Raw genomic sequence first — 18,907 nt, 5'->3', positions numbered from 1 at the left:
TCGACACTAATATCGGTCGTTTTCGATTATTTTTACACGTCATCCCCTTCCACCCCCACCCCTAGGGGTGCCTGGGGTGTCTTACCCCCACAATATTTCTTTCGAGATTGCAGTGATACGTGTTCCAAGTTTGGTTGAAATCGCTCCAGGCGTACATCAATTTTTATATATTAGAAGATAAATGAGGAAATGTACTTTTCTCATCGGGTTCGATGTCCTGGTGCTGATGTTCGAAAGAAAATCAGTGACCAGTCATTTTTCCCTCCAAAAAGGTAACAGTGGGGAACTAAAGGACATTATTTTCATTTAGGATATCATTTTTTAACACATATATATATATAACATTTTCTGAAATTAAGAAGGGAAATAACAATTTCAAGATCTTGCACAAATATAATGTAATGTAAGCATATCATGGGATGTAACTTTGGAGATATAATGTGTATATTTTGTACATATTGAACGTATATGGTGTCTGAAAAGTCAATACTTAACGACCGTCAACGTCACGTATGGAAGAGAATGTTGCACTAGTGCGGGAAATGTTTTGAAATAAGCCAGGCCAGCAGAGGGAGCGGCGGGCTAACACGCTGTATCATTGAGACTGTTTTGAAAAAAGAATTAATTTTTCCGTTCCTGGAAGCCTCATAACGTCCAAAAATCTTTCCCCAGGATTGTGACCACCGTATGGAATTGGTACAAATCATGGTCAGATGGAAGGAAGATAATCCTCTACCGATTGCAATACGTCGTACCTTGAAGCAATTCTTGCTCGCTCCTCTGGCATGTTCAGTTACCTGCAACATAAATAGAACAGAATTTTATTCCCTGTAATAGTTACCATTATACAATGGTTTCTACATCATAATGTAGAATATTACTAACTTTGTATTGTTTTTGACTTATCAGACACCCTGTAGATATGAACTATGTATCGTGAGATTGTCGACTGCACTATTTAATATAGCATAGAATGATGCTATAAAACAGATTGACCAAAGAGGTACCATCTTTAATAAAAGCTCACAAATCTGCGCTTATGCAGATGATATAGCAATCATTGCAAGATCTATGAATAAGTTAATACAAGTATTTAACGACTTGGAGAATTATACTAAGGAAATGGGCCTAGAAGTAAATATAAATAAAACAAAATATATGAAAATAGCACGAAAACCAGAAAGAAGAAAAGAAATAGAGATAGGTAATAAGAAGTTCGAAGTAGTACATGTATTCAAATACCTGGGAAATCAAATAAATGAAATAAATAACATAGGAAGATGCGTAGAAGGAAGGATCAGAGCAGGAAATAGAGCATATTATGCAAATAGAAATCTGCTGAAAAGTAAGATAATAACAAGAACAACAAAAATGAAAATATACAATACATTAATTAGGCCAGTAGTAACATATGGAGCCGAAATTTGGACGTTGACCAAAGATACAGAAAGAAGGCTAATGGTATTTGAAAGAGCAATATTAAGAAAAATATTTGGACCAACTAGAGAAGAAACAGGATGGAGAATAAAATACAACCACGAACTAGAGGAACTAATAAAACATAAAAATATAGTTCGCTTCATTAAAGCCAGGAGAATCAGCTGGATAGGACATGTATATCGCCTACCAAAATATGCCATGCCGAGAAGAATAATAGAGAGTAAGCTATATTCAACTAAAAGGAAAGGAAGACCTAGAAGCAGATGGAAGGAAGAAGTATGCACGGACCTAAACAAGATAGGAGTAACAAGATGGAAACAGAAATGCCAGGACAGACAGAAATGGAGGGACATAGTGGAGGAGGCCATGGCCGACAAGAGCTGTAGCGCCGGATGGTAAGGTAAGGTAAGGTAATCGTGAGATTTTTCAGCCAAAAGAGTTGGAGAAAGCTTGTTGATTGATTGATTTAGTTTATTTTACTTCGCGTTTTGTGCCTCTTGGCTAATTTGCGAAGATGGGGATGAGTTATGAAATGTTGAAATTGATGAATAGACAAACAACCAAGCCCGAGCGGGATTCAAACCCGTGACCCTAGGCGTCGCAGGCGATGTGCTAACCACTCGGTTACAGGGTCCGGCTGGAGAAAGCTTGTGTCGAACCTTATAGAAAAGATATATCCAACCCTTGATTACAAGGCTACAGTGTTTTATGACGTAGAATACCAACCAAAAAACGACAGTTGAGAATTAACTTTGCTTGGCGATACTGTTTGACCTAGAATAGTTCTGCTTTACTCCGTTAGTGTAAATTGTTATGAAGAAGTCCTGTATTCGATTACAAGTGGCACACATTTCAGGGTCCAGCAAATACACTTTTGATTGCCTGATTTCTCCAAACTTTTTTTTATTCTATGAGAGTGGAAAATTATATTTCCAAAGGAAGCTCTATCTTGCGTTGCTCGATCATTCTCTTTGTGTTTAGATAAAACGAAACGATATTATCATTTTATAAATTTTTAGTCATTCCTCTTGGATGTTCCAAACAACAAAGTAAGATATCTACATGTAACTCGCATAATAAAATTGAATATTAAACATGGATTTTTGAAACCAGATAACAGTGTTGGCCATTTGCCAATTTCTTTAGATTTATATTAACATATTCAGAGCTGCCGTGCTAAAGTCGGTAGGGTGTCTGACTACCATGCGGGAGAAACGTGTTCGATTCCCGAGGTTGGTGATCTCGGGTGGGACCTTTTCTATGTCTGTGCATAGAGCAGCTCTGGGGCTTGACCAGCCTCTAATCAATAGATACCTGCGATAGGGTGGTAGTAAAGGCGGCCGAAGCGTAATGCTGGTCACCTCCAACGTTGCCCGCGATCGAGAATGTGTGGACCACTACCATCTCACCCTTAAGGAACCTCCCGATCGCGTAGTGATAACGTCGTTGACTTGGGTCCAGTATTTGATATCCGGTGGAGGCAGTAGTCAGTGTAACGTGCTTCGAATCCATGAGGTCTTATGTTCGAACCCTGGTCAAAACATGGATGTATCATTGCGTTTTTTGTTAACTATGTGTTAAATTGACTGCATTGCACTGTACTTATTGTAAACGCCCTCCCTTGCCCGGGAAAACAAAAACTACCACTACCTAGATAGAGGCGGCAAAATCTTCCTCGGACAAATGAAAGTGCTTAACGGTCCAGGTTGAGTTCGTGTATAGGGACGGTGACCAGTGCATAGCAATTAGCCATATAAAAAAAAAACACATATACTTTCAATTACCAGACTTTTACATGTAGCCGGGAAGCGGCTAGCTTCATACCTGAAAATCACGGGTGGCGACATACGTAGGAAATGATATTGCCCAAATTAACATAAAAAATAAAAATTATATTCATAACCAAAAAAAATCTCTTGCATTCACACATTCACTCACACATCCAGCTTACGGGCAGCATCAACAAAAATAATACATAAAATGCACAGGTTTTTGACGACGAGCCCTAATTATTGCATTCGCATTTACTTTTACATTGACTTTTGTTTAATCAGGTCATTTGTGAATTTGCTCCAGTGCTACTTAAAATCACTAGCCAGCCCTTACTTACGTTTACCTTTAAAAATAGGTCGGTGCGGTGACAATACATTATTTGTCCAGAATAAACAAAGCATCTCAACGGCAATTACGCTCACGTGGGAGGACGTTTTTTCTTTTACTTGACCTCACGTGGTCCTAAACATAACAATAACCTCCGTTGAGTGACGCAAACATATACTCTCTAGTGGGCGGGACTTCAACACTTCGCCGCGACGAGCAATTAATATTACCAGGCAAATACTTTAACAATAAACACATACGAGACCTGACGTAGGTAGCGGTGACACAGCGCTGACACATACTAAACTGAACCAACCTCAAATTGATTAAACAACTAAGCGGGCGGCGCTTTACTCTAGCAGTACGCACTTCAAACGATACAAAAGGAGCACAAACAAGAATGAACTTAAGAACATTAAAAATCACAAGAAATGAGTAAAATTGACCTGAGACAATTAAATACAAATATTAAGCGCAACGGGAGTCTGATACGAAGTTTCGAGTTGTGTGGGCGTTTTCAAAACATCGAAGAATTTCTAGGGCATTCTCTAAATATCAATCGAGCCGGTACGTGTTGACATTCATACAGATGAATACGTTACCATCTCTCTCTGGTTCCACGGCACATCCTGGTGTGTTCGCGGGCGATTGAAATCACTAGTATGCACACGAAAGGTTTTCCTATTCTTCCTCGATCGCGACGACGAGAAGGTGAAGAGCGTTCATGCATCTGGTTCCTCGGCGGATCAGTGACGATGGGTCGTCGGCGTCGCTCGGGAAATGTCAGGAACCTCGGCATCTCTTCCTCTCGGGGTCGGTGAGCATCTCGGTAGTCAGGCGTCATTCGGACGTCGCATCTGGGCGGTAGGAGGTCGTTCATGTGCGCCGTCGGCGATTTCTCCAGCACCGTCGGACGATCTCAAGCGTCGGGACGTCGATATGGCAGCGTTCAGCATCTCTCTCTCCCTCTGTGGCATCTGGTAGGCGTCAGGCGGCGTAGCTCGGGGTTACAGTATGATGTAGGCATTCGTCGGCGTCTCGTCTGGCATCGGGCGGACCGAGGGTGGCCCTCCTCCTCTCTTCTACAGTCAGCCGGCCATCCTTATGCGCGTTTCACTTCACAAAAAGACACTTCTCACAAACTCGCTCGGACGACTACAGTAGGCTGGCGCACTTCCGCTCGTCCTCACACCAAAAAGGTAATAACACACGACGAGTCGGCACAATGGTAGTCTCAACGTTCGGAGCGCGTGGATGTGTTCTCCTTGCAACTCGCGGTAAAACTGTGTGTCGAAAATGGCAGGTCCTTTCGTTTCATGCGGATTTCGAAAAAGAACGCTCGACAGCAGTTGAGGGTACGCTTCCCGCGAGGTCATTCCTCTTCGCTCCATTGTCTCCCAGCCTGGACAGAGCGCGCCTCTGCTAGGGTACATTAGGATTAGGTGCGGGTCAACTTTGCGCCGCCGGCTCAACTGCAATCTGTGTCCATAAGCAGATCGATTATAACCAATTCGATCTGGCATCCGTAATTCTTGTTTGATTGCGACGAATCTCCACACATCCGTCCTTGCATACATGTTGCTGCGCTGGCATTTCAGTCCGGCTGCTGGAACCCGAGATATTTGAATGGCTGTCGTTAAGGTCGAATTTCCTAAGTTTCAGACGCAAAACGTGACCTTTCTGGTCCTCGCCCGTCAGACTCGCGACTTTGTCTCTTACTCCCGTTGGCTTGGCAGATCAAATATATATACAACAAATAAAAACACTCAACACCTTGATTAAACACATTTTGCACGGCTAAGGATTAGAATAATAATAATGAGGCAGGTCGACGATAAATCTGACTGTGACATTATAATAGTTAACAGATTGTACTGGAAAGTTGGCAGAAACAATGGTCAATTGCAGGGAATACTTAATGGGAAAAATTCTTTTCAGTTCAGCCACACATACCTAACGCACTTTGGAATCAAGATATTAAACTTTCAAGACATTCTAAAACAAACCTTCTTAGATGTCGGCTAAATTACACCATCCCTCCGAAGGACTTATACACTAGGAAGATTGTGACATCCCCATACTGTCAGTGTGGTACAACTAAAGGAACACGTGATCATACTCTCTTGGAATATCGTCTCCATATAACTGCACGTGATTGTTTCTTAAGGTAACTAAAAGAAGAAGGTTATTATGGGTCATACCCCTTCTCAACACGTTTGAGGAATCCAACTACGAAAATAATTTACGAGTACTTATCAATATTAGAAGATATAATATGTTATTCTAAAATTATAAAATTGTAATATTATGAAATGTAAAATAGCTGAAAAGCTAAACTGATTCCATGCCTCAACGGAAAAAACGGAAATATTGTTCGACTACACATCATTGTCATTGTTGGACGATGACAACTTCTCACTTTGTGTGTATGTGTGTGGGTGTGTGTGTGTGTGTGTGTGTGTCCAGAAGCGCAGGAATGTTTTTTTTTTATTTAGGGGTGCAAATCTTAACCTACACATACATGAATTTGTGTGTTGTTTTCACTATTGGAATATACATAATAGTAAAATACATTGGCCATTCCGTTTCAGAACAGATCACGCAGCTCTCATTCTTTAAAGTAAAATTTTCATGAGCTTGCACTGCCAATAATAATAGGAACGTTCACAAAATGACGTTTAATTTTTTCTGCTTTTTTTCAAATTTCCCGGCTATTTTCAACATAATTTTTGAGGAGTTTCTAAAAACGTACATTTTTGAAACATAATAAGCTCTGAGGCCCATTCCGTCATTTTACGCTAATTTTAAAAATGTATCCCTTTAAAAATTCTCCAAGATTACGGTGGTGGGAATTCCTTTGGATACGGAGACAATGCAGACAAAATATTTTTTTGCGCTTAGCTACTAAAACTAAATTCCTTGAAGGATAGAATCTTGTCTGTTACATTATTTCAGGGGGTATAGGAGGATCAATTCTAATGAAAATATTTAGGGGATACTCTAAACCTCCTACAAATTTGGGGGGTATATTGTACCCCTGTAACCTCCGTTTCTGCACTGTGTGTGTGTGTGCGCGCGCGTGTGTGCCCCAAACAGGTCTTGGCGTAGAAAATCAAAGGACATGAAGTCACTACAAGCAAATGTTAAGTCAATACCAATATTTCTGGAGTCAATTGGAATGGAAGCAGAATGGCAAGAGCTAGAAGACGGGAGATCATCCCTGGATATACGTATCTTTGAGAAGCATACTATACTGTAGTGGTTGGATATCAAATATGTACCATTGTGATTAACTATTACCAGAATATATATTCCATTATATTTCTATTGAAAGCCGTAAGTAAATTAAATTGCTTTCGTTTCAGCACTCCCCGAGGGCTGGAAGATGTGTCCACGTACCCCTCTCTCTTCGCAGAACTCATCCAAACGGGCCAGTGGGGAGCTGAGGACCTGAAGAAGTTGGCGGGGCTTAATTTCCTGAGGGTTCTGAGGGAAGTAGAAAAGGTAGCTATCCACACAACATATCGGAGATAAACGAGTTCGAGCTGCGTTTACTGCTCAATCGCAATGCTCCCTAAGTACGTGGAAAACGTGCATTTTTGTGGAATGTCTGGTATTGTGCAGAGTATCGTAAATTACATTTTGCCAAAATTCTTGTGAAATTTGAGTGAAAAACGCGTCATCATGGGAGTTAGTTATTATCTCAACAATATAATTGCTGCTTGCCTAATTTTAGGTTTTCAATCTATTTTCTAATGCTCTATGTTTGATATATACACAACATAAAATATGATACGTCGTCGTAGCCTTATAATCAAAAGGTCCCGGGTTTGATGCTCGGAGGAGGCACATAGTGGTTCAGATCCCATTTTAACACTAGCACTACCAGGAAATTGATTATACAAGAACTACCAAAGGGGTCATTTTGACCCCTTGTGTTTTAAAGGTTTTTTAGGTTGTAATTGAGCGTTCCCTTGGCAACCAAGACTTGATGTGACTGGATACAAAAATGAATATGAATTAAAAAACACACTAGCTTCAACCAGGTATCAAACTCTGGTCTCCCACACCTAAGGCGGTTGAACAATATGTGTATAAATATACAGTTGAAATCTTTTTAAAGATAAGCTCAGGAATATTTATTATACCAATAGATTACACATTTAGTTAATGTGCAAACATAATATGAGCAAATAATCGAGTACAAGGTTAGGTTAGGTTAGAGTGTCAAGAGTAAATATAAGTTCTGATAATAGTAATAGTATAATGTTGAGGCATATGTTTCAATGCGTATCTGAACAATACAACCATCTTTGTTCCTAAAATAAAATGTTTCAATCAAAATCAAAATCATAAAGACATTCTTGTATTTTACTCGAAAATCACAAAACGCAGTGCCTCTCTTTATTCAAGGCATGTGCGGCACACGATGTACTTTCCAACCACATTAGTGCATGATCCGCAGACAAATTTCTTGTATCGGAAACACTGATCGGGAGTTTTGTTTCCCTTACACTTCCCGATCTGGCACTTCTTCCTTTTCCGGTAGAAGTCGGAGATGCTGCTGGCAAATCTTCTTTCGAAACACGCTTTTGTCTCATTTTCTCAGAAAGTTCTTTAGCCAACTTGATAAGAAAATTCTGTCTACTAATTTTCCTATTGGTAATACCCTTGTACAAGATATGAGAGTTTATGGCGGCCAAATCAAGTAGGTTATAAAAGAGCTGTACCGGCCACCTTCTGCTAGCAGCCTTGACAGAATATTTCAAACCTATTTCGGGGCAACGCATTCCGAAAGAAGCTGCAGCCCAAGTTTTCAGACCAGAGACACTTTACACTTACGCCATTCATCCCCTTTGCTCCACGGAAATACATCAAGGCAATAATTGCATCAAGCTCATCTAGAGAAATCGACCAGTAAGCATCATCTAAAACTCGGCGGGCCTCAGCTTCTGTACACTTTTTTATATTTCGCAGCATGGTATCAGTTACAATCAGTCTGAATGCACTTGCACAAGTATCATCCACATTACGCGTAGTGTGTGACGTGGGTCCTGGTTTGGTACGAACTATATTATGTTTTTGTAATCTTCCGTTTGTCTTGATGTTTACATCCAATACCGTCCACGCTGTCTGATCCGGAGCCACTTCACTACCACTAATTTGAGTAGAATTCCCTTGTTCCCTGGCAACCATGCGACTAAATTACGACCGAACACGATTGGCCTTTCCTGTTTCTTTCCAAGCGGGGGAAAATGTAATCTCATCACATGGTTGCCATGTGCATGTAAGTAACACTATTTTCATGAAAATTTCCAAGTTTATTTTTTATTGTTTTCAGTAATTGCATGATGTATACAGTTTTGAAACACACCTTTTGTGGCACTAAAACACCGGCAGTGTTGCCAATGCACAGTCTTAATTTCTAAAAACAACGATTTTCCTAGTTCCCCCTTAAAGACGCTTCATCCGATTGGCTATCAGTAGAAATGAACATTTCTTTTTTCACTGCCATAGATGCCGAACTAATCAACCTAACCAAACTGAAAATTACCGACGGCATGTCCGTACATATGTGTTATGTGCCATTTTTCATGCTTTGTAAAATATTTCATTTACACTTCCCGTTACATCTGGCAACACTGCGTGGACACTAATGAAATCCAATCATTGTTCCCCGATTTAAAAACCTAGGCATGAACAAGGCTTCAATTTGGTATAAGGATTATATGTGTACCACTTTCGGTTCAAAAGTTGTACTATCCACAACTCCACGTTGCGTTGTAGATGGAACACCCTGTATAACTTCAACCAAAAACCGTATCAAGTATGGTATGTTAATATAGTGTGTATTTGTATGTGAAGGTGCTACAAGTCATAATTTTTACATGTTTTCATGCTCAATTATTTTCATCAACGTGATCATTCTCCTTTGAATTTAAAACCCAGTGACAGCGTCAAAAGGAGACAGCACCTCCCCCCTCCAAACAAGGGAAACTAAATAAATAAGCTTTTAGCACAAATGTAGCCCATTTTGTATCGTGTTTAGGTGGCCCCGTATCCCTACCACTCCCCTTTACCATCCCCAGTATATTTTTCTGTTAAAACTCCGGAAATATTTTCCTTAACCTGGTGAGGCCCATGAAGATAACAAAAATAACACAGGTGACATTTTGTATTTACTAAGCAAATATTTTTTCTTCATTTCAGGTGCGTGATGAAATGCGGAAATCGGGGGTTGCACCTTACGAAGATTTCATTCCCCCAAGATTCCTGAAGGGACGGAACAATTGCACATCTACCGACCTGCTCTGACAAGCGCAGAACACCACGAGGCGCCACGTAGCAATTTAAACGCAATAAGCACCAGACAACTTTCTTCAAACTTCCTCCCTATCCAACGCCTCACCTCACTGGGGAACAAATACAACAACAACAACCTGCCTTAAGTCACTTTTCTCACGCATATATTTTTTCGCACGTACAACTTACTAGTAGATAATGATTAGAGACTTTTTTCTAGTGACGTAAGCAAGTAGAGGTTAGTGAACATGTACCCTTGCGTATATTTCTAGGGATGACTCACAATGTATTACATACTTAACAGTAAGTACTTTTCTACGAGTTGTTCGCACATGTTTTCCGGTGTCAAGAATTTTTATAGTAGGTTGTTCGATTTACGGAATGGCTATAATATGTATAAAAGTTTTTAAGAGACCATTTTGAGGTACACAGTGAGCAATGTTACTTTGAACTGTAAGAAAGCTTTACAAATTTTATGTCGAAACAGTTTTTTAAAACCTTATCAAAATGCAATATTATACTGCCAGAAATAAAAGTATAGTTCGAAAATATTTCTTATTGTTTCAATGTGTGTGTTCATTATCAACCTACCCGTTTTTATACTACCTAGTACATTTTGCAATATTTCGTTTACATTATTAGTTGATAATTATAGTACCTAATGTACTTATTAAAAACAATGTTCAGTTCTGTTTAATTTGTATTAGTTCTTTCCTTATATATTTTTCCACGTCAAGTATATTTCTGAATGACTAATGTATCTGTGTAAACTGAATATATACTACAAATATTTGCTTTCTATATTTACCCTTATTCCCAGCACTCGGAAATGTAACATTCCATTCGGTGTAATTTTATTTATACATATTTTCTGCTCTTGACGGGACGGTGATCATTTCGAAAGTGATTCTAAATACAGGGTGATTCAAAAGTCTCGATCCAATTTCAAGAAAAAACAGATTTATTGATGGAAAAACAACATAAATCAATCCAATACCTCCCTAGGATGTGGAATCAATGTAATTCAACATGACCTTCCCCCATGTCTAAACACATGCTGTCCACAACAGCTCGAATTCGACTTTTCAATTCCGGGAAACCCCTTCCCCTTATCTTCACCTTGTATACCGTTGATTTGATGTAGCCCCAGGAAAAGAAATCAAGAGGGGTCAGATCAGGTAAACGGGGAACCCATACTCTAGGCGAGTCTCGTCCAATCCATCTGTGAGGAAAGACGGCATTCAAGTGGTCTTCCTGAACATTTTTCATCTAGTGCATATCCTGTTCTGAGAAATTTGTTCATCAAGATCCTGATATTTGGCCTGGACGGAGCAGTTTTGTGAAATTTCCCGTAAAACATCGCCTGCACCTCAGCATAGGTTAACCCTTTCATCCGTCCTCACACTATGGCTAATCTCTCTTCTCTAGTGAGCATGGTTTATATTACCTGTAAAAAAAATAGAACAACTTCAGTATCATGGAAATGGATCGGGACTTTTGAATCACTCTAGCCTATATATTGAAACACACTTAACTGTCACAATTGAAGAAGAATGCAATTGGTGGGCTGTTACTATCAGGGGTGCCCATCTCCCCCAAAATCATGTCATGTCCCCCCCCCCCCTCAATCATATCATTCGCTCCCTCAAACCATATCGTAATCCACACGAAGTATTTAATTACGACAGCATGTCTACGGAAAGTAACTTTTTTTTCTTTGCTTTACTGAACACTATATTTGATCTGCCCTTCCTCCCTAAACAGAAGTGCCCATCACTCAAGGCCACCCCTAAAATCGTTCATCATAATCGCGAATATCACTTGTCTCGTAATGTAACCATCGTATAATAACTTCACATTCACCTCATTAAAGCGCCAAACACACATCCTATGAACACGTAATTGCGAGCGAAGCGAGCAAGAAAATTTTTACATCTATTTCTTTGCAGGCTTTCAAGAACATCAATTTAATAGGATGTCAATACTTTCTTAGTCTTTTCAAGCTTTTCGTTTGGCACGTTCGGGGTCGAAAACGTGTGGATACCATATCGCTAAATACAGTCTCCAAAATTTAATGCTCGAACAATCTCTCTCCACTACAGAAATCCCTTCACAATAAGATTTAACACTTTATCAAGAGCTTTCTATATCCCCCTTTAAATTTAATACTCAATCAATTTTAGACTTACTGTTGATATTGAAGAATGGACATTGCCTTCTTCAAAAAATTAATTCTCAGTCTCCACACCAGAATGTCCGCAACAGTCTAAGATAATAGCAATACACAAGAATTGTATATCCTCTCAATTTAATGCTCAATCTCCCTCTAACTAAAACTCCCGCAATAATCTAAGACCTGGAGTTGGATACTGTCCCCCCAAAAAATGTAATTCAGAAACCCCCCCCAGAACCCGTCAATTAAGGCCTAATATGTAAAAGTTTGATATCCTCCCCACCCCCTCCTTCGATAATACTCTTAAACACTTTTTTTCATCTAATGTGTTAAATATGGTGCATTTAAGGTGTAAAATATTTACATATATTTTCGAAAAAGATATAAATGTTGAATTTTATATTTTGGGGGGATTTTTAAGATGGCGCACCCTGCGCCATAATACCACCCCCTGTAGGCACCCCTGGTTACTATGACAACGATATAAACGCATTAATCGGATTGGCAAATAGGTTGTTTTGAGAACGAACTAATTTCAGGACAACTACCAGGTGGCTCTCCAAACTACAACTCATCAAAATTGCAAATGTGGTAATGAAAATCCTGATGCACAACATTTATTCTTAGCATATCGAATTTTCTCACAACAACGAATCACACTCCATAAAGGAATACAATAATTGAAAATTCAATTTCTTATATCATTCTCTTTCCTTTTATCAGAATTATCTCCTCCACTAATTTGACTTCTGTACGGATATGCACGAAAATGTAGGCTTGAAGTATAAAATGTTCTCATAATGTAGCAGCGCAACGTTAAAAGCAGAGGCGTGGCGTGCAAGTAACCGGTGTTACCGCAGGTAACAGGAAAATGTGAAGAAGTGGGAAAAAAATGAGAAATCTAGATTGAGGGTATGTTTTTTCTGGGGGTGGGTGGACATGATAACGTGTAGCAGGCATAATTGCCGTACTGATGGCCGTTAAAACTTTTGAAAAAGTCACGCCATGTTACTGATTAAAAGTGATTTATTTACATAATCAATTTGTGTTTGTGGTAGGCTACTGGTGAACTTTTTTGACGATCTACCGAACTCTGAAGCATAACAATAAATAACAGAAACGCTTACCAAAGTCAACAGAGTATTCTAGAGAGGGTGATATAGAACAAGACATATTTCATGACGTAATGGTGTTCTCAAAAGTTACATGGGAAGCATTGGAAGTGATATATCCTGTTTACTCTTGGTAGTGTCCTGTTCCCTTAGGAATAATATATATACTGTGAAATGGGAGCATTTGTTACAATATCGATTGCTAACCATCGAGGAAAGTATACAGGAACATAAATATCATTATAAATTTATGCTGCAGAATACAATTTCCTGTTCATTTTATCGACTCGGGGGAAAAGATACTCGCACTTCCCAACTGCTAAATGGCTTGGGCACATCTGTACGAAGCTACTCTCTCTGGAGTTATCGTATCGTCAAGACGAGATAGAGATTATTTCAAATCAAGCACAAAATGAAGCAAGTCGCATTTTCTGTTTGTAAAGTGAGGTAAGTCTAAACGAAGAGCATTTGATTCTGTCATCTGCGTAAAATAAGTTGACGTAGTGGAGCGAAAATCAATGAACAAAGCAGGTCAGTGCTGATAACTAAAGCTCATTATGTTCAAATTAGTTTTGCTCATCGCATTTATTAAAAGAATAAACGTACTTTGTATTGTTAAAAATCAGCAAGTAACAAGTCGGACTGTATTAATAGATATTGAATTTTGATACAAGAATCCCACACATTCTTACAGTTAAAACCCAATTTCAATACTATTCAGCAGTGGCGAAGATATAGTACAAGCAATGCACTGCTTGCACTATTAGAATATTACTTAAGGGGAAGATGGACAATTTCGCAACAGTTGTGCATTTATTTCAATATCTTCGGAATGGGCACTACTACTAAAGAGAATTCAGAGAGAATTCGAAAGTATGAATTTCTCCCCATGTTGCAAGTGGAAGCGGTTTTTTAAGGTGATTATTAAGCTAGGGACGATGATAGAAAAATATTATCAATAAGAATCTTCAGAATCCCATATACAGATATTCCTTATGGGGCTACGGCTAATCAAATGGAAGTTTCTACTTTTCCTACTACTAAGACATAGACCAACGTGTCCTTGTTCCGTTCATGTACTATTCTACGTCATTGGATGTTTGATATTCCAGAGAGAGCGAATAAAATCATGCTTTCATAAGCGTAATGCATTTCTACTTGCCTCCTACGGCCATCGTGGCAGTGTTGCCAAACTTGATGTGCCTAAAACACCTAAATTTCACCTTAAATGAAGCTAAAGTTAACCTTCAAGGAGCTAGATTAACGAAGGTTGGATAAAGTGCCTCCTAGGTAATTTTAGGTGTCATCTACGTATTACCGTTAATTTGAAACTGACGATAATTTATACTTAGTTTTCACCATCTAGATCTGGCAGCATTGCCCATCTCAAAAATCTACTAATGTCGTATGAAATCGAAAATAAAGGATTTCCGGGTGGAAATTGTCATCTTCACCTCAGCCACGGAGCTATATAAAACTAGCTGGGGGTAAAGAGGGTGTGGGGCGAAGCAGCCAATATAACAATATCACGTCACTTGCAAAATGTATGTATTTATGGCAAAAGGTGTTCTATGTGGGCCGGAGCCAGTGATGGCATCATAGTGGGGCAGAGAGCGGGTGCCACTCATAGACAAACGAGTGCAGGAAAGAGCTTCTCGGAAAATCTTCCATTTGTGTGAAAAGAAAGCATGGTTCAAATGAATGTTCTATTTTGTTTGGTGTGTAATGAATTAAACGAAACAAACATGGATATTTCAAATTGTGTACGGAAATATCTAAGTAATAGCAAGTATTTTATTGTATCAATAATGTGACCAAGAATTTTGAATTAAGGACCATGGAGTCCCGGGTTCGATATCCGGTGGAGGCAGATAGTGGTTCGGGTCCCACTTTAAACTGTAGGACCAGTTTCCGATTAGCTTTTCTGTACATAAAGTGGGCTTAAAGAACAATTCATTCAATAATAATTAATATTGCTTGAAATGCCCTTCCTTTCCTAGGAAACCTGGGGGTAATGGACTTATAATTTATTTACCCGGCCCCCTCCCTCCATTTTCGGAGTCCTGCAATGCTTGCCTTCCTCTTAAGACTACGCTTCGCCACTGCTATTCAGGTCATGTATTGTTTTGTTATGCACATTCTTTTTCACCTTGAGCTTCTTTAGTTCGCATGCACTGTTACTTAAAAGAATTACTCTCTGTTCTACGTCGCTCTCTGAATATATTTTCAGGTATCCTTCTATCGTCACTTTCAGAACACTTATTTCTACAATTTTCCCTTCTTATCCATTTACTCAATTTTTTAGATTTTTTATTATATACATTTATTTGTAATTACCGCTTCTTGCAGTTTTCACATATCTACAGGTAATGTACATAAACTTACATTCTTATTTTTTACAAAAAAACTTGATAGAAATTACACTAACTAAATTGTTATGGAACATTTCTTAAAAATGATGTATAAGTATATTCAACTGTAAGGTTAGGTTCACACATCAAAGATTCCAAACACAGCTGCGGAAGAGGAATTGCACAGTTTATAAGTGATTTGTAGAATGTCTATCTTTCTTGTGTGTATATATTACACTCAAATGGTGTATATTTCCTTATACAGCTTGAATTTTGTAAATGACTTTTAGTAGTTGTACGGTCCTGACCTAATACGATTTAACAATACTATCACATTCCTTGTACCTTTCACGCTTGTAAACCAGGGCCTGATTCTATTGAAATTGGCTATGCTCTGATAAAAAACTGGCCGTATTTTAATTCACTTTAGCACCATTCCCTCCAGCTTCCCTTCAATTTTTTCTTCACCTTCGGTAAAAGGTCAGTGTACCATGTTTTTAGCGCCATGACAGGTTGAATTTTCCAAGCGTGTTTTGCATACATATCTGCCATTTCATTTCCCAAACTTTGATAATGTGCTTTAACCCAGGTTAAATGAATATTCTTTCCTCTGTTCCTCATATTCTGTAAAGTTTTTACACAGTTTATAATGTATGGAGAGCATTTAAATAATAAATCGTAATTTGACTGTATTGAATTTAATACACTTTTGGAATCCGTTACTATTAATATCTTTGTTTCTTGCAATTTATATGTATAAATTAGAGCTTGGTAAATCGCATAAGCCTCAGCAGTAAAAATAGAAAAATATTCCCGTAAATGTATCATCATTGTTTCTCTCTTCTGTACATCATAAACGGCATATCCTACACTTTGATTACTTTTTGATCCATCTGTATAAATAAAATAATAATCTTTCCATCTTTCACGTAATGATATATTGTATATTATTCAGGAAAATAAACATCCTTATATTCACACACAGGATAATCTAGGGCAGGGATTCCCAAACGTTTTCGTTTCATGGTGCCCTTAGCATTACAAGATTTTTCCGCGGCGCCCGTAGTATTTAAAGATTTTTTTCCGCGGCAGCCAAGTCAGAATGTAGACCTATGTAACACTTGCAACGCTCAGTTAGTGTTGTTAGTTTACTTGCCTTAATTTAAAAAAATAAAACACACATTTCAAATTCAGAAACATTTTACACAAAAAAGTACTAAATAAACACATACATTGGAATAAGTGTCATTTCAGTGAAAATATTGGAACATTTCACGGCGTGCCTGTAAGCCATCCACTACGTCCCAGGGCATCGTGGCGCACACTTTGGGAACCACTGATATAGGGTATAAATGGGTTTACTCCTTGCTTTCAATAATTTACGATGATCTTCATAGTGCTTATTACTGTATATTACTGCACCTATCCTATATCTTCACAATTGTTAATTTTGCCTGTATCATATAATTCAACCAAGTTGAATGAAGTTGTCGTTGAATGGATGATTATTTCCAACATTGTTTTAAAGAGATATTTTATTGACATTTCTTTTTTCATATAACTTAAGTTCCATTCGCACCGCCTAAAAGTAGCACTGACCGTGCGGGCGGAGGGGTTTGTGTGCTTTGTTGAGGCTGAGAGCTATGCCAGCGGTAGAATCTACCGGCAGGGTCACCCATGCTGGACAGGTCTCAGAAGAGAAGCCAGACTAAGGTGTTCTACAACGTCCCATCTTTACCATATCCTATCCTAATATTCCTTCCTAGTCCCAAATCCTGCTGCCTTGTAGTCATAGAGAGATCTATAAAGGCTAAGGGAAGAAAACCCTAACAGAAAATTACCTGCTCCTCCAGGTTGGGGGTTGACGTGTGGCTGACAATCTTATCCGGAATAAATCAATCGTTCAGAAACCACAACTTGTGCCTCGGAAAGTGGATAAACATGATGACGGACCAGCTAAACGGATAACGGACATGAATATGGCCACGTGGAATATAAAGACAATGCTAGCCCCAGGAAAGATGCAGGAGATAGAAAAAAAATGGTATACAGATAGCAGCAGTACAGGATATTAGATTGGTTGGAACGGGTAAAGTAGACAAAAAAGACTTCACAATGTTTTATAGTGGAACAGAACAAAGGACCGGGCAGAGAGGTACAGGCTTCATAATAACTAAGGAAGCAAGAAAAAGTATACTGCAGTTTGTGCCAGTATGTGATAGAATAAGCAAGCTCAGAGTTAAAGGATCATTCAGAAACATAACAATTATAACAGTGTATGCACCTACAGAAGACAAAGGTGATCAAGAGAAAGAAGAATTTTATGATAAGCTGGAGGAAACATTAGAAGAAACACCTAGATATGATTCAATTTTTATCATGGGAGATTTTAATGCAAAATTGGCAAGGAGGATAGGAGAAAAGGAATAAGTGGAGTCTATACCTTACATAGAGAAAGCAATAATAATGGCAATCTACTCTTATCAGTTTGCAATCAGAAACAAAATGATACTAAAAAGCACGTGTTTCCCACATAAAGATATATATTTGGGGAACTGGAGATCCCCAGATGGAACAACAACAAACCAAATCGACCATGTTTTGGTAGGTCACAGATATTCCTCCTCAATCACAGATATTAGAAGTTGCAGATGACCTAACTTTGACTCTGGCCACTTTCTTTTGAAAGTAAAAGTTCGAGAGAGAATAAGAACCACATAACAGACAGAAAAACTAAAAAGAATAAAATGGAATATGCAGAAATGGAAAAAAGAAGAAATCAGACAAAGATACCAAGATGCAATAGCTCAAAAAACACAAAGTTGGACAGCAGAGGAGAGGAGCTCAACCGGAAAACACTGGGAGAAAATACAAGGAACTCTAAAAGAAGCAGCAGAATAAATAATAGGAGAAGATAAACAAGAAGGGAAAAAAATGTGGTTCGATGAGGATTGTGAGAAAGTAATAAAGGAAAAGAACGAAGCTAGACAAAAAATGATGCAAAGTAAAACGAGAGGAAATGTCGTATCTATAACCTACCATCGTTAATTGTTCCTTGCACCAAATTTTTCAATGATCGTTGATTTTATTTTTAACTCTAGACAATAGATCTGTAAACGGAAGTCTGATAAAATATATTTGAGGTAAATCCCTTGCTCTCTTATAGTACATATCTACCAGTATATTACTTTGGTTAATGCGATACGCCTTGACATATATAAACTGGACGGTTATATTTTCCGAGATTGACGTTATAGTCGGTGGTATGATAATGCAAGACACTTAACGCATGTATTGAAATTCCTAATTTATGATAGTTGTTTTTCCATGGAATAAATAAAAGCACAGTAGATCGCATAGAATTCTCCTGTAAAAATTGTAGTGTCTGGTGGTAATCTAATTATTACATCAGGTACAACTGCACATTC

At 38.5% G+C, this 18,907-nt stretch overlaps 1 protein-coding gene across 1 annotated transcript in view; it reads left to right on the top strand.

The window, feature by feature from the left end:
* Window positions 1–10,312, top strand: part of LOC145985443 (dipeptidase 1-like) — a 324,489-nt gene extending 314,177 nt beyond the window's left edge. The window contains exons 11-12 of the mRNA XM_083119502.1: window positions 6,906–7,044; window positions 9,751–10,312. Of these exons, the coding sequence (XP_082975628.1) occupies window positions 6,906–7,044; window positions 9,751–9,855 (244 nt within the window). The 3' untranslated portion in view covers window positions 9,856–10,312. The remainder of the gene's footprint in view (window positions 1–6,905; window positions 7,045–9,750) is intronic.
* The last annotated feature ends 8,595 nt before the right edge of the window (window positions 10,313–18,907 follow it).

This window comes from Lepisma saccharinum, chromosome 1 (genome assembly GCF_977018435.1).
Source record: "Lepisma saccharinum chromosome 1, izLepSacc3.1, whole genome shotgun sequence".
NCBI lineage: Eukaryota > Metazoa > Arthropoda > Insecta > Zygentoma > Lepismatidae > Lepisma > Lepisma saccharinum.
This window is presented reverse-complemented; position numbering and strand designations above follow the sequence as displayed.